This window comes from Stenella coeruleoalba (assembly GCF_951394435.1).
Source record: "Stenella coeruleoalba genome assembly, chromosome: 3".
Lineage (NCBI taxonomy): Eukaryota > Metazoa > Chordata > Mammalia > Artiodactyla > Delphinidae > Stenella > Stenella coeruleoalba.
In genome coordinates this window covers 63,303,680-63,329,062 of record NC_137148.1, presented here as the reverse complement: position 1 = coordinate 63,329,062, position 25,383 = coordinate 63,303,680, and the positions used below count along the sequence as shown (strand labels likewise).

The window sequence follows — 25,383 nt, the reverse complement described above, 5'->3', positions numbered from 1 at the left end:
CCTCACCCGAAGCCTGAGCCCAGACATCTTTCCTAACCTGATAACCTGCTTGCTTCTGTGTCCATACACTCCTCCCCACTGCCCGGTCTTTTTCTAATCTCCATCCAAGGGCTTCTTATTGAGCACTGATTCAAAATTTTTGGACTATTAACTGTGTGCCGGGCACCAAGAGTATAAAGATAATAAGTCACAGCACTTATTTGGGGTGTCTATAGCAGATGTCATTGGGAGGACCAACTGAGTCTGGAGCAGCAGGAATCACAGCCACTCTGCCACCATTGCTGCCTCCAGTTATCCTCTGACAGTTGGCAGTCCTTGCACCAATATTCATTAAGCACCTATTATTTGCCGGGCACTCGACAGTAGGAGAGCAGCAGTGAATGCAACCGTGTCCTGCTCTGTGGAGCTTACATTCTCCTGGGGAGAGGGGCGATAGATAATCAACTTATAATCAAGCAAATACGTACTAGGTTTAATGGTGAAAAGTGCTCTGGAGAAAAAGAAAGGGTGTGGGAGTTGGGGTGAGCAGAGCAGGGAAAGGCTTTCATGACGAGGTGTGAGGGAGACGAAGGAAGTTGGGGAGAGCCTAAGGCAGGATCGTGCTGGCTTCTTTAAGGGGCACAGGGACATCCACTGTGGCTGGACCCCAGTGGTGAGGGAAGAGTGCAAACCACATGGTAGCAGCAGTCAGATTCTGATATAGTCTGAAGTTGGAAGCAGTGGAATTTGCTGCTGGGGATGGCATGGTGGTGGGGAGAGGAGAGGAGCAGGGAGAGAAAAAGACAGCAGTCAAGAGCAACTGCAGTTCTTTAATCTCCCCCCACCCCCACCCCCACCCCTAATGGGAAGAATGGAATTGCCATGTTCTGAGGTTGGGAAGATCACAGAAGAGCATGTTTGGGGATGGAGGTTTGAATATTGGGAAGTTAATCTGGACCTGCCAAGTTTGACATGCAGATTAGACCTCCAAGCGAAGACATTAACAGTTGGATAATAGGAGCCTGGAGTTGAGAGGAGAGGTTAGGGTTGAAGATTTAACCTTGGGAATCTAAGCATAAATTAACTGTTAAGAAAGTCCTTCTTATAGTAATAACATAGCCCAAAAGACTAGTGAGGAAACAGCTGGACCCCACCTACACACTGGTCAGCAGTGTTCACCTTTTTCTACTTAATCCATTTTCTCTCCCTGTCGTCGATTACCATTTGGCTCCTTCCTTTCTCTAGTTTCATTTTCTCTTCATTTGCTTTGTGTGCCTTCCCTGTTAGAATAACTGTGGTCATCGGAGCACCTGGCTCCGTTTCAGGAATATGATGGTCATTGTCATTTTGGCCTTTCCTCCCTGTTTTCTTTGTCTCCGGGCTGCAGTAACTTCATAATTGAAACATTTTAGCTGGGTTGCTTGAACACTCTCCAGCTTTGTGAAGATAGTAAGTATGTTGCTTTCTCTGTGAAGGTTTGTGAGAGTGTGGTTACAAAGGGCAATTGAATCCTAAGGCAGATGACAGTGATTCAGTCCATCCCCCTGTTGTTCTGTCCTCTTCATTTAGCATCAATAAGCCCTCTTTTCTTTGTTCTGAACAGTTTCTGTAGATTGTTAAATCACTACTTATTTCTCCCATCCCTTTATTAATGTTTACATAAATCAGAGAGCACATTAACCTCCTCTTTTAGATTCTTTATTGTAAATCCCATTAAAATTTCTACTCTTTTCCCGGCTGATTTTATTCTCCACCCCCCCCCCCTTTTCTTTTCTTTTTTTTGGCCGTGCTGCGTGGCTTGCGGGATCTTAGTTCCCCAACCAGGAATTGAACCTGGACCCCTGGCAGTGAGAGCACTGAGTCCTAACCACTGGACCACCAGGGAATTCCTGTCTTCACTTTTTCTAATGTCAAACTTCTTAATCATACCTGGCATTGTTTGGGAGAAGCAGAACTAGTACAGATTCTCCTTTTCAGTGCAGAGACAGAAGAGCTGAGGTCAGCCAGTCTTTCTCCGGGTGAAGTTCATTTGCTTCTCTCTCCCTAAAGGGAAGATGAGTGTCAGCAGGAGCTGCTGGCAGCACTTGGCTAAGAGACTGGCACCTCCAGGCTCTGTGTTTATGGGGAAAACTCCAACTCCAGCAAAGAGCCACTTTTTAATACTGCCAAAACCTGTCCCAGGGTAATTGACATCCAGAACGGGGAAGCTAGAATAAAGTCTGTGGTGTATTCATTTTAGCTGATGAATACACTTGAGTCAAAGATGGAATTTTATCAGTGTTTAGAAAAAATTCTATCCTTGAGCCAAGAACTTTTTGCATATTTACCTGTACCTTCTAGCTTCTAGTGGGTAAAATGATAGGCCTTTGGATAACTCATTACTATGGGCTGGGGCCTGATAGCATTAGTGAATAATGCCTGAGGGATGATAGATGCTGTCGGAGAATCAATTGACCTGTCTTCTCTCCCCTTCCTCTTCTCCACTTCCTGGAGAAACAGGACCGCAGGCACAGCTAGCAACAAGCTGTGGTACGCCTCTCTGTCCCTGGTGACTCTCATCATGTACTCCATCGCCACGGGAGGCTTGATTTTGATGGCAGTGTTTTATACACAGAAAGATGGTTGCCTGGAAAATAAAATTCTTCTGGGGGTAAACGGAGGCCTGTGTCTGCTTATTTCAGTGGTAGCCATCTCACCCTGTGTCCAAGATCGTAAGCACAGTTTTTTTTTCCATTCTTATTCATATTATAAATGTCTTTGAGCAACACCCCTCCCTTTTTGGAAATTATGGTCATTCCTTAATTTACCATGGGTGGATCAGCAATAGGAAAGGTGGGACCCCAGTGTCCCCTTCATGCCCCACATTGGGGCGAATGTGATAGTCACGCATGCCTTGTGTCCAAGATTTGAGTGTAATGAAGCCAATAAATAAGGAGATAGATGTTGCCATTACATAATGCACTACAAGGAGCCTTTCAATGGAAAACACCTTTACTGGATATTTAGCTCTTCCCTGTGAACTCTGTGTAAAACTTGAATGAGTGAGAGGGCTACGGAAGGAGCTGTTCTGGGGCTCATCTTTCACTTAAGACCCCTGTGGACCACAAATTGAGGACAGCGTGGTCCCAGAGTCAGGAAGCAGGAAATCCGATCCTGGCTCTGCCAGCAGCTAGCTCCGGGAGCTAACCGTTCTCACACCCCAATCCTTCCTCTGCGAAGCCAACAGAAACCTGTGAGCCTGATCTTGCTCATGGTTGTTTCAAAGCTAAAAGGAAGAGATGATGGAAGTTCATTATTGAAATTGAGATGGTTATTACTCCACCAGTTCCTTTAATTGATCAATTAAGAATTTCCTAAAGCATTAGTATTCAGATTAAAATGTGCTTTGGGTTAAATCCTACTTTTTGAAATAGTTATAATATTTTGAAATATTTGGTTTAATGCCATTAATTGTTAAGGTGAGTCTTATTCCCATGCCAAAGAGCAACATTATGAAAGGGCCTATTTTTTACCTTTATGGGTCATTATAATTTAATAATTATAACTCTGGGAATAAATTTAATCAAATGGAAGACTGGGTGAAACTAAATCCTTTTATGTCTGCAGGTGGTTGAAAATTTCACCAAAAAAAGGATAAATCCCTTTTATCACATCTTGGTTACTCTCAACCATCCGAACAGTTTAATTTAAATATTGTAACATTGAAACCCTTTTCCCAGTGAATGCTCAGTCCCATAGCCTTCTTCTTTGGTTTGGACCAGCTCTGGTATTCCCAAAGGATTTTTTGTCCATTGACAGATACGAGCTTTCTCCCCATCTGGAATCCAGGCCCTCCCTATAAAATCCATCATTTATTTACCCCACTAAACTATGTGATCTCACAAATAACGATGGTAAATTTTCTTTGGAGGTTTTGTGATTTAAGAACTAATGTTATGAACCTCACGGAGACCAGGCAATATGTTTCAGTACAGCTGTAGTTATTATCAAAATAGGGTGTTGGGGGAGAACTCCGTAGAACTTGTCATCTCTAAAACAGCAGTTAGGTTCAGTGTATCACTCCCCGCCCCGCCCCCTCCCCAAATGTTTTGGCGTCATCTGAGAAACACATTACGTACCTCTTCTTACCCTGAAGGGTGGGGCTCCAAGTTGGAGGGATATCATTTGGGGGAGACCTGTTTTTTTAAGGCACATATGCTTTCTCATCATTGATTTAAAACACTGTCTCTTCTCATTCTCCAGGACAACCGCACTCTGGGTTACTGCAGTCGGGTCTCATCAGCTGCTACGTCACGTATCTCACGTTCTCAGCTCTGTCCAGCAAACCTGTAGAAGTAGGTAAGCCAGCTTGTTAGGGAGCCTGTGCTTGCAGGATGAATGTTGTCATTTGTGGAGTGAGCACTATGTCTCTGTGAGCTATCGTTTAAGTATCAGGGATACGACACATCAAAATAGAGAGATGATCTAGACTTCTTCATTAAATGAGGTCCTCAACATGGGATATGAACATGAAACTTCCTTCTCCTGAGTCTTCCTGCTGTTCAGGAAAGACATGAACTAAGGAGGGCTGTTGAGTTTGCTTTGAGGCCTAATCTGCATTTTCCTGCTCAGAAATACTCAAATGTTCAAGAAATAATCAAAAATATTCAAGAAAAAATTTTTTGCTCTATTTTTTTATTATTATTTTTAGATGGTTATTAATTTTATTTAGGTGATCATTTCTCTGACTGTAACAGAGAGTAGAAAGAGCATGGGAGTTGTTCTGCCACTTAAGTAACTTGTATGAAGTCACTTTTCTCTCCCTAGATATCTCGCCTTTAAAATAAGATTTTTTTTTTTTTTTTGGTTGCATCTGGTCTTTGTTGCTGCATGTGGGGCTTTCTCTAGTTGCAGGAGCAGGGGCTGCTCTTTCTTGTGGTGCGTGGGCTTCTCACTGTGGTGGCTTCTCTTGTTGCGGAGCACAGGCTCTAGGCGCGCGGGCTTCAGTAGTTGTGGTGCTCAGGCTCAGTAGTTGTGGCTCGTGGGCTCTAGAGCACAGGCTCAGTAGTTGTGGCGCACAGACTTAGTTGCTCCGTGACATGTGGGATCCTCCCGGACCGGGGCTCGATCCTGTGTCCCCTGCATTAGCAGGTGGATTCTTAACCATTGTGCCACCAGGGAAGCCCCTAAAATAAGAATTTTAATTATTATTTTAAGAAGATAATTAAATAAAATTCTTCTTTTATAGGGTGGTTTTTAAGATTTCAATGAGTATGTGTGTGTATGTAAGTATAAGTACAGTTCCTGGCATGTAGTAGGTGCTATATAAAGGGTGCCCTATTATTCTTGTAGAGTGGTTGCAATGAATATTTGAGAACTATAAAAGCACTATTATATTATAAGCTTTCCCAGTAAAGGACCAGATTTTCTTGTGTTGATTTCCAAACTCATTATATTTCATCATCTTTATCACTTTTGTGATATGTAAATGTGTATATAAATGTATACTCATATACATGTGAGAATGTTTGGGTACATTTTATCTTATATACATCAGGTGAAATACATGTACTCTCTTTTCTCTAGAATAGAAAATTGAAGTTGTTTTCCTTTTTTAAATTTAGAAAGCAAATGCAAAGATAATTTGAAACTTTTAGCATATACATGTACTACATATGGGTCTTGCCTTTATAGCTATTTATAGTACAATGCAAATATAATTGTACATCTTATATTAAGTATAGTCTATCCTGGATATATTTTTTTTAAATCTCTCTTGACTCTAAGTTTATTTAAGTCTACTCTATTTAAGACTTTTATGAGTGTTTTGACTATTTATGTATTAATCTCTGTTTTTAACTTAACGGGGTTTTTGGTTACAACATTTTTCTTTTTAATGGCAGGTATCACTTAAATACAGAAAAAAACTTTTATTTTTAATTTTGGGTGGTGCTACTTAAATAGCAAAGTTCATATTTTGGTCAGTTTTGTAAAGAAAATTTTCATTGGCCTAAGAATAAAGATTCCTTAAACCACAGCACACACAGTTTACAGTTTCAAGTGGGAGCACCAGCAATAATTTTAGTCCAACTTTAAACTCTTAGAATGTGCATGTTTGTAAAATGGTTTCTAGCCTGTTATTTTATGTTTATGTTCCTTATTTTTGGGCAGAGTTGGCGAACAGACCCAGCTTGGGTGTTCAAAATTGAAGACTCTGTGATAGATAAAAAGTAAACGACTAGTGATGGTAATATGATACAAATCTTTGTTATGTAGCCTCTCACAATTTTTTAAAGCTCTAGACCACTTGAGGAGGTTCCCAGGTTACAGCCGTAAGATGTCATGACTGTCCTGTTACCAACAGTAAAATGACTTCTCATCTGGGTGGAGGCTGTCGGCCAGATAGCAGTTCCTGCAGGTTCCTGTTTGATGTAATAGTCTTGACACTCCTCCAGGGAGGATAGACATGGAGGATGCTCTCAGTTAGCTGCACGCTACCTGCCAATCAACTGCCCAATCAACTGAAAAATGACCTAAGTTTACTCTTTACTATCGTTTCAATAGTACTGAAAAATAGCACGACTCTTAGCAAGTCCTGGGACTGAAGATCCCTTTAGCACTAAACTGGAACCCGAGGGTCTTGCTCCGAGAGGCTTCCTAGGTGGCAGAGGGTGCTTCACAGTAGTAACAATCTAGTCTGAGTCGAGTGGGACAGTAGAGGAGAAGCTTCCAGTGCTGAGTCTCACTGTTCTGCACTGCATGAATTTTCTCAAAGTGACTGCATCCCTGAGTAACAGCGGGCTTTTCTAATGTGGCTCTGATTCCTTTCCCTTTTCTTCACAAGTTCTAGATCAACATGGGAAGAATGTCACCATCTGCGTGCCTGACTTTGGTCAGGACCTGTACAGAGACAAAAACTTGGTTGCTGGACTGGGTACCACTCTGTTGTGTGCATGCATCTTGTATTCCTGGTAAGTTTCAGGAGTTACCTAAGGCCATCTTTGCAGACTTTAAAAGTAAAAGAGGAGAATTTAAATACATTTTAGCAGTGTGAGGCAGCCAAACAAATACCATCTGAGGAAGAGGGAAAATGTAGCCTGAAGTAAAAAGGTGGTATTACAGCATGAAATCTAGGTGTTTGGACTTCATTTGCCTAACTTGTATTTCTATGTGGTAAATAAAATAAATATATATGGTACGTTGCAATGCTTTAACAGACGGTTGAGTACTACTTGCATAAGCATTTTTGGAGGGTAAGGGGGCACAAAGTGAGGAAGAGGTGGAATGTGCCAGAATGTTTTGGCAACTTTCTACTCCAGCGGAAATATCGTTTGTTCTCTTGTTGATGGAAAGAGTACAAAGTACTCCATGCACAGTCATTTTGTGCTTGGTCCAGGAAAGACAGGAAACATCCCTTTTCTTTTATGCTAAAACCCACATTGCTATTAAGGAGGCGAAGTCATTCTTCCAAAAGTAAGTGTGATACATAAACAGGCTGTGTTGCAGATGCTTGGGGTGAGGTTTATTCCACCTTCAAAATCTGTAGAAGATACGAGAAGGAGAAAAGTAAAGAGTAGGAATGATAAGTTTCTTACTTCAGGTACATATTTCACTGATGATCAAGCTTCCCTTTGACAGTAACCCTTTCATGTTTAGGTTTTACTCCTGTGTTTTACATTTCGTTTGTTATATTTCTTCTTTATTTTTATTAAAAAAAAATATATATATGTATATTTATTTATTTATTTATTTTGGTTATGCCGGGTCCTGGTTGCGGCACACGGGATCTTCATTGCGGCATGTGGGCTCTTAGTTGTGGCATGCATGCGGGATCTAGTTCCCCAACCAGGGATCGAACCTGGGCTCCCTGCATTGAGAGCATGGAGTCTTACTCACCGGACCACCAGGGAAGTCCCTCGTTTGTTATATTTCAGTGTCTAAAAATTTCTGCTAGTCACAGGCACATGGTAATCTTCCTCTGGCCAAAACTGTACTATCCTGGTGGTGATAGCTTGTATAAATAGAATGTCTCTCTGAGCATGTTGGCTTTTTCTCTTAGAGCTTCTAACACCCCCTAATGCCATAGAGAGAGACCAACAGACATAGACAGATGACAGACGTAGACAAGAGAACTGAGTTTTATAAAGTACGTGTTCACAGTCATGCATCAAGCTTTCAAACGCGTGCAAGCTCTCAGCCTGTCTGTGATGTGGTGACAGCCTTTCCATGATGCAGCAGAAGGGACTGTGGTGACCGGTTTCTGGCCTTGCACCGTTATTAATTCCATACTTGTTCACTGATTCGGGCCCTCATCAATGAATGTTTTCAGGAAAGCCATAAAGGCCACCCACATTTTAATGCTGATTCTCGGCCCTTCCTTTCTTAAGTTTTTCCTTCCTGAGTCTGTTATTGTTGGGCTTTGGGGAGAAGTGTCAGCAACATGGCTAATTTTGCAATTTGTCACTCACATTTTTTTCTGCATTGGTATGTAAAAAAATATTGGTAAATCCAGTGAGGAGAAAGTAGGTTACTATACTATAAGTGTAGAATATTCCATTTTAAAATAAAATATAGTTGTATTTACACATGTAGAAAAACTCCTGCAAGGAGATAAACCAAGCTTGTAAGAGTGGTGGTATTAGGGATAACTTTTTTCTGTTTTTTTCTAAAAAAAAAAAAAAAAAAATTTTTTTTTTTTTTTTTTTTTACAATGAGCTAGTGTTTCTTTTGTTTGTGCTATCAGAAAAAAAAAGGCTGTAAAGATATTGGATACAATAAAATCATGTGTTTTTTGAGTTGCTGAATGCCTAATCCTGCATGATAAAAAATGTTTGTGCCCTTAGATAAAAATAGGGCATAGATTTGCTATAAGCCCATCAATGGAAAAGATGGCAAAAATGCTATTTAATGTGCTGATGGAACTGCCACCAGTGGTGTTGGTTTGTGGTGTGGAATTTCCACCCTGTTAGATTTTCACTGCCACCCTTGAGTGAGAAATGATGAATGAAACATTGCTCCTTTTGGAATTTAGAGGCACTTTAGTGGAGGTTGGTAAGGTCTAATCTGATATTCCCAAAAGATAACAAATTTCAAAGCTGACAGCTGCTACTTAACATCTGTCTAAATGCCAGTAACAAACTTTTTTTTTTTTTTTTTTTTTTTTGCGGTATGCGGGCCTCTCACTGTTGTGGCCTCTCCCGCTGCGGAGCACAGGCTCCGGATGCGCAGGCTCAGTGGCCATGGCTCACGGGCCCAGCCGCTCCGCGGCATGTGGGATCTTCCCAGACTGGGGCGCGAACCCGTGTCCCCTGCATCGGCAGGTGGACTCCCAACCACTGCGCCACCAGGGAAGCCCAACAAACGTTTTTGAATGCTGGTGATCAAACTGCAAAACCATAGTGTGCAAAGGAACGAGGAGACAGAAAACAGCAGCCACACCGAGTGGAGATGAGGAGTAGCCAGGCAGCTCCAGGGTATTGGTGTAACACATGGCGCGGACACACTGGTGATGCCAGGTGATTCCTCAGGGGTCAGTGAAGTGCTGCACAGGGTGGGGTGAGGGTGTCTGAGTGACTGATGTTTGCTCTGATTACCCACCACAGCTCCAGGAGGAATGGGCTTTGAGAACTTTATACCAAGCATCTTGGAGCTCAAGGGGTACTGAGTTCAGCCTAGGAGGGCCTTGAACAGGGAGGTGTGAGAGGTGACCCAATTAGGAGTGTTTCAAATCTTGACTTTCCTAGACTCAGAGGATTGAGAGATTGCAAGATACTACAGAAGGAGGCTGCGCTGCCTGGGCGAAAACTGTCATTTGAAGATGATTGCAGGAATATCTAGAATTCTCCATAGACTCTGTAGGAAGCCAGAAGATTGGGTGGTGTGTGCGTTGAAGGGAGAAGAAATCACCTGTTTTCAATGGAAGTCCAGGATTGCTTGGGATTGGGGTTAACTTGTTTTGGTAAGATCTTAGAGGCTCGCTGTGCTATGTTCTCACCCAACTGGAGTCTCCTCACCCCCGACACACTCTCTCGCTCTCAGACACTTCTTTAGGAGGCTCTCATGATGGCCTCCAGTCTCACTTTCTGGCTCTCTGTCCCAAGTCCTGCTTCTGGGCACTCACTATGAGGATGTTTTACTCTTAGCTGTCTTAGCTTGGAAGAAGGGCTCAGCCAAAACTCACTCGCCAGCTTTCCAACTGAGGCTGCCCTTTCTCCCAAAGCCTCTTCTACTGTACCCAGGCATTATGCTGTAAAGAAATGTCACAGCCCGGACCCCGTCAGGAGTCCCCTGATGGCTCTTTCTATAAGCGGGTGCCCCTGTACCCCCTTAGGCCTGGATCCTTGCTGTCATAGGCCCTGGCCTCCCCCAGCTATTCCTTAAGTCCCTCCTTGGTCTCTAGATTTTGATTGAAATTGTTATTCTGTTGGATTCAAGTTCACAAACTGTCAGATGAGACAGGATCATGGAGTCGATGAAGTTCAATTCCCTCTTGGGAATTCTCTGACGGCCCAGTGGTTAGGACTCTGTCCTTTCATTGCCGACAGCCCGGGTTTCATCCCTGGTTGGGAAGTTAAGATCCCACAGGCTGTGCACCCCACCCCCACCCCCCCAACAAAAGAAAAGTTCAATTCCCTCATTGTACACATAAGGAAAATTGAGATGTGGAGACTGCTCCTATATTTCTCCCCCAGTTCAGGAAACCTTTCCTTACATCTCCTTTGCTGGCGTATTGGGAGAGACAGGTTCATAGTCATTCTCCACACCCCCCCCACCCCCCACCCACGCCCTGGGAAGACTTGGAGTAAGGTCCTTCACTTAGGTGGAACAATCAGCTGGATGACTTGCATAATTGCATTATTAGGAGGCATTTGTGCTGTAAAATGTTCCCCGGCTATTTCAGTTTTAGCTATGCTTAAGAGAAAAAAATAACTCTTTTTTCAGCTGTCTTAGGAATTTGAGAACAAAATTGGAAAAACTAAGAATCTTTAGTAAAGGTCAAACAACTTGCTAGTTCCAAATGGGACATTTCACAGCACTATAGCAGACCATATGGAAATAGGTGCAAGATTGGTAAGATGGCACTGGAGAGATTGGTTTAAATGGAGAAAAGTTGGCAAATCAAGGAGGGTTATCTATTCTTTTGGTGTGTTCTGGACCTACTGCTTTTATTTAAGAAGGGGGTGGGGGGAGTACCTTTTGGGAATCCTGTTACTGCCTAACCTGCCAGCTAGAAGTTTTCATGTCTCTGCATCAGGAACATGTTGAGGACCCCTTTTCACCATCTCTGGTTTCCACTGGGAACATAACTGAACTTGATTATACCAAGTCTGAGAACAGTCACGGGATCTCTCAAGGGCCCTGTAAGTTTGTCGGGGGCAGAATCTGTGGTCTTCGATAGGAAAGTCTGGACGCGTTGTCTAGAGATTTTCTGTGACCTAGTGGAGTTTGGCCAGTTCCCGAACCGCTGAAGCAGATGTGGAGGGGCACCTGCATTGCAAATCATTCTTCCAATATGGAAGAGATTCTGGGCATGACAGAGGTTGGGAGGGGTTGGGGGTAGCAGGGAGGCGTTTTTCTTTTTTGGTTGTCACAACAACTGCAAGATGCCCCTGGCTTTTGGTGAGAGAGTGCTCGAGATAGTAAACAAATAAGGTGATTAGACCTTCTCTGTCCACTGAAGCATTGTCCCAACCAAATGCTGTCAGGCTCCTCCCACCCCCACAGGAAGTACTGGGTTAAAGTCACTCAGGCCTTAGCCCTGGAAGGGAAGAGGTTATGGATAATCCGGGAATTGTTGTCTTGTGCCGACCAGATGGGTCTTAGTAATAGCCAGAGTGCAGACAATAAGAATTTCCTAGGCTTTTAAAGAGTTTGTAAAAACAATATTTTCTCAGTAATTTTAAGAAGAGTGTTTTGTGGGTAAAGGCCATGATTGAATAAAGACCTTATTTTATGGTAACATCTACTTATAGAAGTCACATGTCACTAATGATGAACTGATTATAGGTATTTTTAGAAGGACAAAAGCTTCCCCTTTTAAAGTGCTCTCTGATGATGGAAGCAAAGTGGCAGAGGTGCCAGGATCAAAAGCTTTGCTTTTCTGAAACCATTTTATTCCCAAGAATTTATGAAATGGAATATTTATTTGAACTTTTTTAAAGAATAAATATCATCTTTCAGATGAAAATTCCAGATATTGATCTCTTCCTAAAGTTAAGTTACATTTTCCTCCATGGAAACGATGTACTGTGTGAAATCATAATTCATATGCACAAAATGGAGCATGCCTTGAGTGCAGGAGCAAGGTGTATGTGTCTCTTGGGTGCACAGCCATTGGGAATTGTTTCTATCCTTCCTCAGACCAGGTTCAAAGTCAGGAGGTGGGAGTGGAGCGGGCCTCCATTAACATCCATCTGTTCAAAGCAGACGTGAAAGTGATGCCATTGGACTTGAGTGGACCACAAAAGAAGCAATGCTCTTGGATCCCAGAGGACCTTTTTATGAGGAAAACTTTTTATTGTTTATTTGCATCTCACTGATCTCTTCTCTCCTTGGGAGAGAGGATGAGAATGAGCAGAGAAGGTAGTGCTGCGTCTTGCAGTTTATTCGGTTGAAATGGGTCTGCTAATTCCTGCCTCTCCACTAGCCCCTCCGCCCCCAGGCTAGCGCATTTGCTGCAGGAGGGCAGGGATTGTTGTGTGTTTCACCGAGTCCCCAGTGCTTAGAACAGGGCCTGGCACATGGCACACCTTCGGTAAATATTTGCTAAATCAATCTGTAAAGATTATTCATATATATTGAATATTTTTCTATTTGCTTAAAATGGTCCTTTTTTTCCCCCAGGAAAAATAAATACTTTTTTTTTTTTTTTTTTTACCCCTGTAAGCCAAATTTTATAACATTTTACCTCTCTAGGCATGGGGAGAGTGGCAGGAAGAATGTTTTTTAATCACACTGATAACTACTCTGTGCTGAATTTCCAAACAGAAAACCTTGCTCTGCCAAAGGCTGATTATCACAGAAAATAGTGATGACCTTTGCTTTTCGTGCCTTTGCGTTTTGTTGCCATTTCTGGCTTCTTTCATTGCTTTTGATCCCTTCTAAGTGAGACTAGTCAAAGGGAGGGGAAAGATAAAAATGAAATCTGAAAATTATTGGCATTTGAGGGAGGAGAAGCGGAAACCAATAGTGAAAAACAAGATAATAGGATCAAAAAACGACTTTTATCTTTTTTAACCTATAAACTTCTCTTTGCATAAAATGATCTCATGCAACATGGGAAAAAAACATCAGCCATCGAACAGGTCAGGCAATTTTGGAATAAAGTGGGTTGTTAAAATAGACAACTTGCATTTAAGCAGGACTGTAGGTTAGAGTGAGCCTCTCACTGGAGCCTCCGCCAGGAAACTCTGCTCTCCTTCTATGTGATATAACACGTCAATAGGCCTTGCTGACCTTTTTTGTTTATCTCTTAGTTTGACATCGACGACCAGATCAAGTTCGGATGCTCTGCAGGGGCGGTACGCAGCTCCTGACCTGGAAGTAAGCTTATTTCCTTTTCTGGCCCTGCTTCATCTCAGAAGACCCATTTTTCAGAAGGCTTTTTATGTGTTTATTTGCATCCTTAGTGGTCTGTATTCCACGATCCCATTTTTCTCCTCAGGAAGGAATACAATTTTCGCCCAGGAAAAGAAATGTCCTGAATATACTACAGGATTAAAATAAATCCTTGATCTTCCTCCAACAAATTTGGCCTCTGGTGTGGCATTCGGCCGCCCCGCTCCCACCAGAGGCCTGGGTAGCTCGTTGGGCTGCTCTTTGCTCGTTTCCTCTGTTGTAACAGAATGTGTGCGGGTTGTCTTAACTTCTAGCCCATCCCCCTCGTCTTTACCTGTCTGCGCTCTCCGTACACAGCACGGCCATGAGGTCATAGGGTAGCTGTGGGAAGGAGAGGGGAGGAACGCGCCTGCGCTCTGTGCCGCCCTGCTGGGCACTGCCTGTACGTGAGCTTGTTAACTGCAGCAGCGCCAGCAGGCGGGCCATCCCATGGGGCGAAGAAGAATGGTGAACAGTCGGCGTCCGAAGAACCAGGCTGGTCAGCATTTGCCTGTCGGTCAGCAGAATGTCATTTTCTTTCTTGTGCAAACGCCTTTTTTCTGGGGCCCTCAGTGGAACATCCACCAAGGTCACAAAAGGTCTGATCAGATGGAGGCAGCCAGGAAGAGACTCAGCCCTGACCCCAAGGATGGAACGAACAGGAGGTTCCGATGATGGCTAAGACTAGCTGTGTTCTAAGCGCTACATCTGTGACTTCACTTAATCTTCAAAGAAACCCAAGGAGCGTTTTATCTCCATTTCACAGAAGGGGGAAAAACAGAAAAGTTAAGTCCTTGAAACTTTTGATTTGCCAGCGTGTAAACCGTGCCCTCTGGTTCCAGAGTCTATGCTGTGTTCCTAACCACCACTGCCCGAGATTCAGCTGCTCTCTGCTGATTCTGCCTGGCGTCCAACCCCGGCTGCATGGAGGAAGAGCCCTGGCGTCTGTCCAGATATGCGCACTTTGTTCTGCAGTGGGTCTCTGGGGATGGCCCTCCCTGCACCTGACCTGGAGATAGTGGACCATTATGAGGGGTTGTCAGTCTGCCAGTATCATTCACCAGCTCTTTCTGTCTCTTGAAGAAGGAGAAAACTGTGCTGAGTTTGAATGGGTTACTGCCTATTCTCCAGAAGAGAATGGCCTCTAGAAGGCAAGTGGTTGTTCACACCGCTGACTGGGTCACCCCCTGCTGAGGTTGGACCTCTCTGGCTTCAATATCCCCATTGTGTACACAGTTAAAGTGCAAAGAACAGCAAGTCTCCGAGTTAGATTTAAGAGAGGATGTTTTTCTTCGCATTCCAAGGAAAGAGCCCCAGCGTTTCCCTCTGAACTGGAGAGCACACAGGATGGAAGTTGGTTTGCTAACTCCTTGCTTCACATTTCACAGGATATACCTTTGAAAGAGAGAGTTAGTCATTTCTTATAACTTAAGCTTCAAAAGAACTGGGACCCCAGCATACGATGTCTTGGCCCCATTGAATGAATTAGTGAATCTTAGACGGTATCACTTGATCCAAGATTCTGTCAGAGCCAATCCCTCTATGACAAGTTTCCTTGATGCACGAAGGAAAAAGGGCTTGGCTTTGAGATGTATAAATGGGACGAAGGCTCAAGCTCCCACGTCCTTGCCCCTGGCTCTGTGTTCTTTGTCGTGAAACTGTTGTTAGCCGGAAGGTGCTGAGGACCCAGCACTTCGCAGACTGTCCTGGCGTGTGTAGCATTTCTTACTCTGTTTACCGGAGTACTTCTGGAATCATGGAGTAATTTTTCGTAACCTGATTTTTTTTTTAAATTGTTTATTGTTTTGAGTAGGTCAGAAACATGGCATGACATTTGGAAGGAACCAAGGACTGTTAAAGGAAAGCATCCCATCCATCGCTGTCCCCAGCACCCCTGCCCCCATGAGGCAGCCAGCTCAGAGCCCGATTTTCATAGGAAATGTGGGCAGGCCTCCTGGCCCCAGATCCCTTAGTTGTTTTACCCTTTCTGAGTCTGTCAGCCCCACCATCTCCTAGATACCATGTGCTGCTTATTGGGGTTCACTGTGTTCCTCTCCCAGGTCTGTCACCTAATTTTGTGACTTCAGGCCAGTTATTCAGCCTGCGGGACCCCAGTTTCCTCACGTGTAAACAGGATAATGATCCCAGCCCCAGGCGCTGAAGAGGATCTCATCAAGTAGCAAGTAGAGCAAAGCACCAGGAGTGCGCGCCATGAGTGTGGCGACCTTGTCTCACTCACTTTGTGTTCCAGGTTGAGTTTTCCAGAAGCAGCCACCGAGGCAGAGCCTGATATGCGGGTGTTTATTAGGGATCAACACATGTGGAAGGAGGGAAGGGGGCAGCATGGGGCAGAGGATGAGGTCGAAGGGCACTGCAGGCTGGACAGAGCCACTACTCACCCCCCGGGCACTCGGAGCAGATACACGACCCATCAGAGCTGTCCCCCAGGGGTCAGTGGCTGCGCCTTTACCGCCCTGCCGTGAGCAGTCATTCTGTGTGGGTTGCCCAGGATAGGCTCCCTCGAGGGTGGGGCAACCCACAGCTGGGGCAAAGCCTGGAGCTGCCTTCTAGAGCCTCGCAGTAGCTGAGCAAGCACTAAGGGAGCACCTTGGAACGGGATCTGGGTGGCTCACCTCCATGTCCTGATTTCCTGTCACTAGCCCCCAGAGCGTCTTGGAAGAACACACGTGATCAGAACCTTTCGAAGGAGTGAAGCGTGCAGTTCGGGGCTTGGGATATAGTTCAGATGGAGGAGGTTTGGCACATAGGTGGCCTTTAGTTCTTAACCAGTGTGGAGATAGAAAAGCAGAAAGCAAGCCGCCTGACTGTTGGTTTTGCCCTCGCAGGTAGCCCGGTGTTGTTTTTGCTTCGGCTCTGGTGGAGAGGGTAAGTAGACAGCTTTCCTTCTGCGCTCCGTGCGGCCCTGCAGACCTGTAGCTCTAGTCTGTAGGCATTTGGGATTCAGGCACAAATAACTTGAGTGGTGAGAGGACGTTTTTATTCCAGAGCTGGTTTATCGTTATGTGTTACACTTTACGCATGCTTCCCAAAGGGTTGCTGGGATTCGTTTGTGTTGATATTCTGGCAAGCGAAGAACAGTCTATATTTTGGGTCGCGTTTATATAAGTTACATTACCCAGTGAGATTTCAAGGAGCGGGAGGTGCATTTTTTAAACGAATGATAATTTGGAAATTTTCTTTCGTTCAGCTTACTTTTCTTCTTGAATTAGAGCATCCCAGGGGCTTGAGAACTCTTGCTCTGCCCTCTCATTTTCTTCTGAGCTTATAATACGTTTTGTGTGTTTAAGGGCTCTCTTCTGTTAAACTAAACGTGACCGACATTAGGTAACTCATCCTGTTGTAGAAGGTTTTGGGGTGAGGTGGGCATTTGGGGCTTATGGCATAGATGAAATTGCCTGAGGGTACAAATGATTTTTGACAGCTTTTCTACTCAACAGCCCCTGGGATGGAAACTAGCGAGTGTGGCTTTGCGAAAATGGTCAACATGCGTGTGTTCACTCACTGGGCTTGTGCTCGCTTTGTGGTTCACAGACACAGAAGAGCAGCAGAATGTGAAAGAGGGCCCGAGGGTCATTTATGATGAGAAGAGAAGCACTGTCTACAGCTATGCCTATTTCCACTTCGTATTCTTCTTGGCTTCCCTCTATGTGATGATGACCGTCACCAACTGGTTCAAGTGAGTGGCTCCGTTGTCTTAGATGTTTTAGAAGTTGTTAAAAAAAAAAGTCTTTTAAAAACATCCTATCCTTTTTTTTTTTTACATCTTTATTGGAGTATAATTGCTTTACAATGGTGTGTTAGTTTCTGCTTTATAACAAAGTGAATCAGTTATACATATACATATGTTCCCATATCTCTTCCCTCTTGCGTCTCCCTCCCTCCCACCCTCCCTATCCCACCCCTCTAGGTGGTCACAAAGCACCGAGCTGATCTCCCTGTGCTATGCCGCTGCTTCCCACTAGCTATCCATTTTATGTTTGGTAGCGTATATATGTCCATGCCACTCTCTCACTTCGTCCCAGCTTACCCTTCCCCCTCCCCGTATCCTCAAGTCCATTCTCTAGTAGGTCTGTGTCTTTATTCCTGTCTTACCCCTAGGTTCTTCTTGACATTTTTTTCCCCTTAAATTCCATATATATGTGTTAGCATACGGTATTTGTCTTTCTCTTTCTGACTTACTTCACTCTGTATGGCAGACTCTGGGTCCATCCACCCCATTACAAATAGCTCAATTTCGTTTCTTTTTATGGCTGAGTAATATTCCATTGTATATATGTGCCACATCTTCTTTATGCATTCATCCAATGATGGACACTTAGGTTGTTTCCATCTCCTGGCTATTGTAAATAGAGCTGCAATGAACATTTTGGTACATGACTCTTTTTGAATTATGGTTTTCTCAGGGTATATGCCCAGTAGTGGGATTGCTGGGTCGTATGGTAGTTCTATTTGTAGTTTTTTAAGGAACCTCCATCCTGTTCTCCATAGTGACTGTACCAATTCACATTCCCACCAGCAGTGCAAGAGTGTTCCCTTTTCTCCACACCCTCTCCAGCATTTATTGTTTCTAGATTTTTTGATGATGGCCGTTCTGACTGGTGTGATATGATATCTCATTGTAGTTTTGATTTGCCTTTCTCTAATGATTAATGATGTTGAGCATTCTTTCATGTGTTTGTTGGCAGTCTGTATATCTTCTTTGGAGAAATGTCTATTTAGGTCTTCTGCCCATTTTTGGATTGGGTTGTTTGTTAAAAACATCCTATTCTTTACAGCCCGAAGATCAGATCTCTTGGAGTCAACTAACTTCTTCTCCAAGTGCTGCTGTACTCATCTTCACAGAAACAGTCCGCGTTCCTGACAGTCTGTCAGCATGCTTTTTAAAACAATATTTATTTATTTATTTGGCTGCGCCAGGTCTTAGTTGAGGGATCTTTCCGTTGCAGCATGCGGGATTTTGTTCCCTGACCAGGGATCAAACCCGGGCCCCCTGCATTGGGAGCGTGGAGTCTTAACCACTGGACCACCAGGGAAGTCCCTCTGTTGGCATGCTTTTAAGCCTGGCAGTTGGTGATACTTACTGCAGCTTTAAGAAAATGGGAGGTTAATGGCACGTGGGCAGTCTTGAGAACATAGTAACAGTGAGGAGGAAGAACATGGAATTCTGCCTTTAAGAAAGAGAAGATACTCTTTTTTTCTACTTTGTACTTTGTCTTTTTTTTTTTTTTTTTACACTTTCATTACAAAAGTTTGAAACATCTTCTTAAAAAAAACTAACATATGGACTTCCCTGGTGGTCCAGTAGTTAAGACTCCCTGCTTCCACAGCAGGGGGCGTGGGTTTGCCAGCGTGGCATAGCCAAAAAAAAGGTGAAAGTGTGAAAAGTAACAATGGACCCCCCCACCCCATAACCACTGCTAACTATATGGTATGTATCCTTTCATTCCTTTTCTGTGTATTTATAAGCCTATATAATTTTTTTTTTTTTTTTTTTTTTTTTTTTGCGGTATGCGGGCCTCTCACTGTTGTGGCCTCTCCCGTTGCGGAGCCTGTGCTCCGGATGCGCAGGCTCAGCGGCCATGGCTCACGGGCCCAGCCACTCCGCGCCATGTGGGATCTTCCCAGACCAGGGCACGAACCCGTGTCCCCTGCATCGGCAGGCGGACTCTCAACCACTGCGCCACCAGGGAAGCCCTAGCCTATATAATTTTTAAAACATAAACGTGATTACACATATTCTCCCCCTTGAGGGTTGTTTTTTAACTTACGTGATGGGCAATACATGATGGGCCTGACTTTCCCTGTCACTACATGGAGATTCTTTTTGATTCCTTTTGGAGATTTCTTTGACCGATCCAAAGTTTCTGTTGCATCATAATTTGTTGTGCCTGAGGATATACCTAACATAGACATTAGAATAACTTAGGATAGACATTAAGACTCATTGTACAACAAACATGTGAGTGACTCCTTCATGCCACACTGCTGTGGGTGGTAGGGACTATATTCTAATAGGGGAGATGGACGGTGATCCACATCAAATACAGCGTGTCAAACAGTGATGACTACTGGGGAGAAAAATGAAGAAGAGGAATGAGGAGTACCCAGTGGGGTCGCGGATGCTGGGGGCAGCGGTTTCAAATAGAGTGATGGGGAAGGCTTCCCTGAGGAGATTCTTCCCCAACATCCTGAGGGAGAAGAGGGTGTTAGAGCCTCTAATGCTTCCCAGTGATACCTGGAGAATTCCTGGAAAATTTTGGCTTCGGAAGTTTAAGAAAGGATGGAGGCAGAAAATAACATGTCAAGGATGTGGAGAAACTGGAACCCCCTCTCACTCCTGGTAGGTAAAATGGTGCAGCCACTTTGGAAAATAGTTCCTCAAAAATGTTGAACACAGAGTTATTATATGATGCAGCAATTCCACTCCTAGTTATATAACCAAGAGAAAAAAAAACCACATATGTCCATGTAAAAACTTGTACACAAATGTTCATAATAGCATCATTCATAATAGCCGAAAAGTGGAAACAACCAAATGTCCATCAGCTGACACATGGATAAACAAAAGGCGCTATATCCACGCAGTGGAATATTCCTCAGCAACAGAAAGGAATAAAGTACTGTTACATACTACAACATGGATACACCCTGAAAACAGTATGCTGAGCGGAAAAAGCCAGTCACAAGAGGCCACATGATTCCATGCATGGTGACATGTCCGGAATAGGCAAAGCCATACGGACAGAAAGTGGATAAATGCATGGCAGGGGCTGGCAGGAGGAGGGAAATGAGAGGGCCGCTGAAGGGTGCAGGGTTTCTTTCTGGGGGGATGAGAATGTTCTAAAATTGATTGTGGTGATGTTACACAAGTCTATGAATATAATAAAAATCGTGTACTTTAAGTGGGTGTGAATTACACCTGAATTGAGTTGCCAGGGAAAAAAAGAAAGGCTGGAGGTGGTGGAAGCAGGGAGAGACAAGACTTGGTGGAAGAGACCTTCTCACCACCTGTTCTCACCCTGCACTGATCACAACTGGGTCTCTTGTTTCCGCAGCTATGAAAGTGCCAACATTGAAACCTTCTTCAGCGGGAGCTGGTCCATCTTCTGGGTCAAGATGGCTTCCTGCTGGATATGTGTGCTGTTATACCTGGGAACGCTGGTCGCTCCCCTCTGTCGACCCTCTCCGCACTTCTCCGTGTGAGGATCTGAGCAATCTCCTAGGTTCTGCAGGCTGGAAGTGACGTCCTTTGAACAAACGTACCAGGAGTCTGAGCAGTGACTGGTACTTTGTGACAAGCTGGCATTCCCCCTGGCTGGCTTGAGTGGGTCTAAAAAAACTTAACAGGGGGGAAAAAAAATCACCTGCTTATCTTTTTTAATTCTGAAATTTGAAAAGAAGCTACCAGTTTGTCCCCCGAAAATTGAAATTTTCACCCGAGTGGATCCTGAGTGATATATTTTGTATGTGTCTTACCCCTAAAAACTGGGATAGTAGTTAGGCAAGTATTTTCCTTCTGTATGTTTTTACCAAAACAGAGTTTGGGACATGACATTTTATCACAGGGAGAAAAGCTTACCTTGTGTGGCCTATTATTCCTATCCCTGAAATAGAAAGACATGACAGAATCTGGGGCCCTAAGCTCCTGACAGAACGCAGACCCCTCTCCCACACCTCGGCCTGCGGGACCCCTGCTCCTGGTTCCCTGCTATTTATTGGCTACAAGAGGAAGCATCTGCTTTTAACTCCACCCTTGTGCTGTTTCCTCCCAGCCCCCAAACGTTTCCCTTTGAAGTTGTGATGCTGGGAATCACAGACTTCACTCTGTCCTTGCCCTTCCCAGAGCTCCCCTCATCCTTTCTGGGTTCAACATCTTTGTTGTAATGTGAAAAAGCACAATTTGTCATCACCACCCATGTGATCCCCCACCAGGTTATCACTACCTGATCTGAGTTACTGCAATACTATGACTCTTACACGTGGTGTTACTCACTGATTAGAGAACAATATTCGTGTTGTTTTCTTTGCTATAGTTCTTGTTTGTGGATTGATATTCATGATACTTTAGGACCTTACCTGGGAAGTTGCTTCTTGACTGAAGCCTGCTGCGCCCCTCTTCCCATTACTAAAGTCAGCCAGTTTTCTCTTCCACTTGAGGCCTTCGAAATTGTAAAAGCAAAAGGACTTTTGTTTTCCAGACCTGTAATGTGACCACACCGTTAATGTCCATTATGATTTTGGGGGTGGATTTGCTGAGGTGAGAACCGCAGGCCACACCTCAAACAGGGCTGACCAGGTAAGGCCTCCAGTTATACAAGTTGTACAAGTGACCAAATATACTTAAAAGAAAGGGTGGGTGAGGGGGAGGTATTTAACTAAGCCATAAGCAAAAGCCGCAGAAATTTCCAGAATACATACTTTTAAGGTGATACTGAAGAAAGATATGACTCTAGGCAGCTGCCCAAGAAGACGTCCATTTTCAGTGCTGATACTCTCAGCCAGGGAAGAGTTTACGCAGTGGAAAGTCCATCAGAGACCCTGGTGGAGGACGGTGGGCACCCTCCTCTTAGTATTTCATGCGGGATGGAAAGAATCCTCTCAGCACCCAGGCAGAGAGGGTCTGAGGATGAAAAGATTTGGCCTGTACTTTTTGTGCCCTGCTGTATGCATTGGGTCCCACCTAAGCTGGCCTCCAGTGTGCCAAATGCCGGCCTGAGAAATTAGTCTAGTTCTTCATTTCCACTCACTGCTTTGCCCTCCTTTCAAGAAGATTGGGGGGCGGGGCTCAAACAATGGATGAATTCCTCCAAGAACTTATTTACAGTGTTGGAGGTTCGCTCATTGTGTGTGTGTGTGTGAGAGCCTTGTTTTGTAAACTTTATCAAGTTGTTTTCAGACCAGGAGCTCTTTGAGCTCAGTGGTCCAGAGATCTTCTGTAGGCACAAAATGAATGGCCGCTATGCGTAGCCCGAGCTTAAGCCACTGGGAGTGTGAGCTCTGTGGGTCGGACAGGTGGAGGGAGTGGGGTTGTGTGTGTCGCAGCATCCTGGCAGAGGCCACCGCAGCGGCCGGTGCAGTGACACGGGCTCTGGGTAAGCAGAAAGGAGAGGCAGCTCAGGAGCCGGGGTGCCGTCAGTGACTGGTTTCGTTGTGTCTTCTCCCTGCTGGGGTCTAGTGGGGTCTGGCATCCAGCCGTGTGACTTTAGAACTGGCCCTTCTGGCAGGTCAAGGTCAAGCTGACCAGGCCCTGTGTTCCTTAGCGGGCCTTCGTTGGGCCCTTCCTGTGCCGAAGGAAGCTCAGGGAGACACAGAGGAAAGGACATTGCCAGTGGCCAGGCCCTCGGAGCTTCCTTCCTTAGCCGCCCAAATTCTCCTACAGCCAACCCCCATTTTCCAGCTGCTTAAGACTAATAATGTTCCTTTCTGAAGGTTGGTCTGACACAAGAAGGAGAGTTACAGTCACTCTGATTTTATTCTCAACTGAAAATTTAAGCAAGCTTATCTGAATGATCAAGAGATGTAGGTGTTCTCTGAGGACAGAGGGCATATAAATAAGTTGACTTTAATGATTATTAATTGTAATAAACAATACTCAGGTGATAAGTCAACATTCATGGGTTTAAAAAAACCTACATTTTTGTGCTATTGTGTTTTAAGAAACTGGAAACATTGTGCCAATTGCTCTGAGTTGCTCTTAAGGATGATGTTCATTTGATAAATTCACTGATAGTCTTTTTAAAATAATAGACTTCTGCTTCCTACAACTTTTTATACATGATTTAAAAAGTGCATTCCCAGAAGCTGCTGGTCAGACTCCTTTAGTGATGAAAGCCGAAGATATTTTAAAACTGTGTATGCTTCCTCTGTGCCGTTCATCCGATGAGGAAATTTTTTCCCCTCTCATTTTCATGAGTACAGACACTTAAGTAGGGGAAGGGATTCTTCTGGGAGTGTTGCAGTGTATGTCTAGATGTGTCACCTGACTGAAGACCAGAGACTTTTTTGTCAAAGGCTTTTGGAAACCCTACTTTGTCCTCACTGGGTTGAATTTTTTAATACTGGTTAGTTGGTTTTTTTGTTCTCACAGTTTCTTGGGAAATGGCTTGAAAGAATTGTTCCAGAGGTCTTTGGAGCTCCTTTGTAGAGTAGATGGGCCATGTGCATGTGGACTGATGGAGGGTGGGGTTATTGGGGATTTCGGGTTCTGGTGCCCATCAGAATGGCTAACAGAGGGGCTCCCACACCCCATTGTTTATTTCCAGTTGCTCAGCGGTGCCTTCATTATGGGTGACCTCTGTGCAGTGCTAATTCCCCCCCAAATTGTCACCTTCTGCCTTTTTAAGATTATGTGCTTAATTTTGGCCAGAAGTTTACTACCATTGGTGCTTCCTGTTACCCTGCAAAGGGAATTCCAGAGCCTGTGTGCATTTAAGCTGCCTAGGCCTTTTTTCTCCTTTGACTGCCTTTCTAACGAGCATCTCGTCTTGGTATGTATTCATGTCCTACCCCTCTTGGAAGTGAAAGGTGGTTTTAGTTATACTAAGAAGGTTGTGACCTTGGGCCAAGACCCCACGTGTCCAGAGAGCACGCTGGGCCCTCCTTAATCAGGTACAGTGCCAATGCCCCTGGATTCATGGCATTCTCTATAGGGTATTCTCCTTAATTTACTAAATCCCTTTGGCCTTGTTCTTAACTGTGTTTCCTGCCATCTTTAATATATTTGTAAAGCCTCAGATATTTTAATCCAGTTTTACATTTTAGGCAGAAATGCGTTCTCTAATGTTAGACCTGCTTCACAGGACACAGATCTTTTGAATTGATGCTAGCCATTCTAAAGACCTCTCGCTCTTTTTTCTTTTTTTCACCCTTCCTCAGTAAATCATTTGCAGAGGCGTTCATTTTGAAAGGAGGAAATATTTGGCTTTTACCAAAGAGGTGTTCTTTTTTTAAAAGCAAAATCCTTTCAGCAAAAACTTACTTGGGGAAGGGTGGATTAAGAATGCATTTGTCTACATCCACTTCTATAGGTGTTTAATCATATTTATGTGAGTAAAATGTTGGAAGAATTCTTTTTTTTTTTTTAGAAGAATTCTTTAAGGTAATCCTTTGTGGTGAAGGATCCTGGGAAATTCTCTCAGGTAAAGAAAGCTTGTAGCAGATGGGTAATATATGTCTTGAGAGCTATTTATAAGAAATTTAAGGATTGTTTTGTTTTCCTTTATTAAAGATTTAAGGTTTTTTTACTTTGCAAAAAAAAAAACTACAAAAGTTTTATAGTCATAACTTTGTTACTTTTTTTTTAACTTTTCTGAAATAATTAGATGTAGCCAAATTATATGGTTATGTTTTGCTATGTTAGAATTTGAAAATGTAATACGTGTGGTAAATCTACTGTTTGAAATTTATAATGCTCTCAGATATGGTTGGAGTTTTGGTAACTTTTAAAATAGTTATTGTTTTTCCTTTAAGTCACGAAGGCAACTATGGATTTATGTTTGTTATCTTGGATGCTAATTTTTCTATGAAGCAGCCGAAGTTGACCAGTCTTTTCCTAGGTAGAATACTCAAAACTTGTTAACTTTAATAAAATTGAAAACTGTTGTTTTTTTCTCCCTTCTGTTGAATGCATTTGTAATTAAAGTCTTCCAGGTACTGTTTTCCAAAGATGTCTTCAGGTGTTAATTTGCTCTCTCTTAAGCTTCATAGAGTCTGTTCTGGTTCTAGAGAATGAAAATTCAAACAGGAAAACCCAGGCTTTTTGCCTTCTTTCTCTCTGAAAGCCCCTGCAGCCTGCTTCCTTTTTCTTAT

At 43.7% G+C, this 25,383-nt stretch overlaps 1 protein-coding gene across 1 annotated transcript in view; it reads left to right on the top strand.

Annotated features, from left to right (window-relative positions):
- Window positions 1–24,706, top strand: part of SERINC5 (serine incorporator 5) — an 87,071-nt gene extending 62,365 nt beyond the window's left edge. The window contains exons 6-12 of the mRNA XM_079916160.1: window positions 2,479–2,690; window positions 4,222–4,317; window positions 6,803–6,929; window positions 13,434–13,500; window positions 16,401–16,440; window positions 17,107–17,251; window positions 20,631–24,706. Of these exons, the coding sequence (XP_079772286.1) occupies window positions 2,479–2,690; window positions 4,222–4,317; window positions 6,803–6,929; window positions 13,434–13,500; window positions 16,401–16,440; window positions 17,107–17,251; window positions 20,631–20,778 (835 nt within the window). The 3' untranslated portion in view covers window positions 20,779–24,706. The remainder of the gene's footprint in view (window positions 1–2,478; window positions 2,691–4,221; window positions 4,318–6,802; window positions 6,930–13,433; window positions 13,501–16,400; window positions 16,441–17,106; window positions 17,252–20,630) is intronic.
- The last annotated feature ends 677 nt before the right edge of the window (window positions 24,707–25,383 follow it).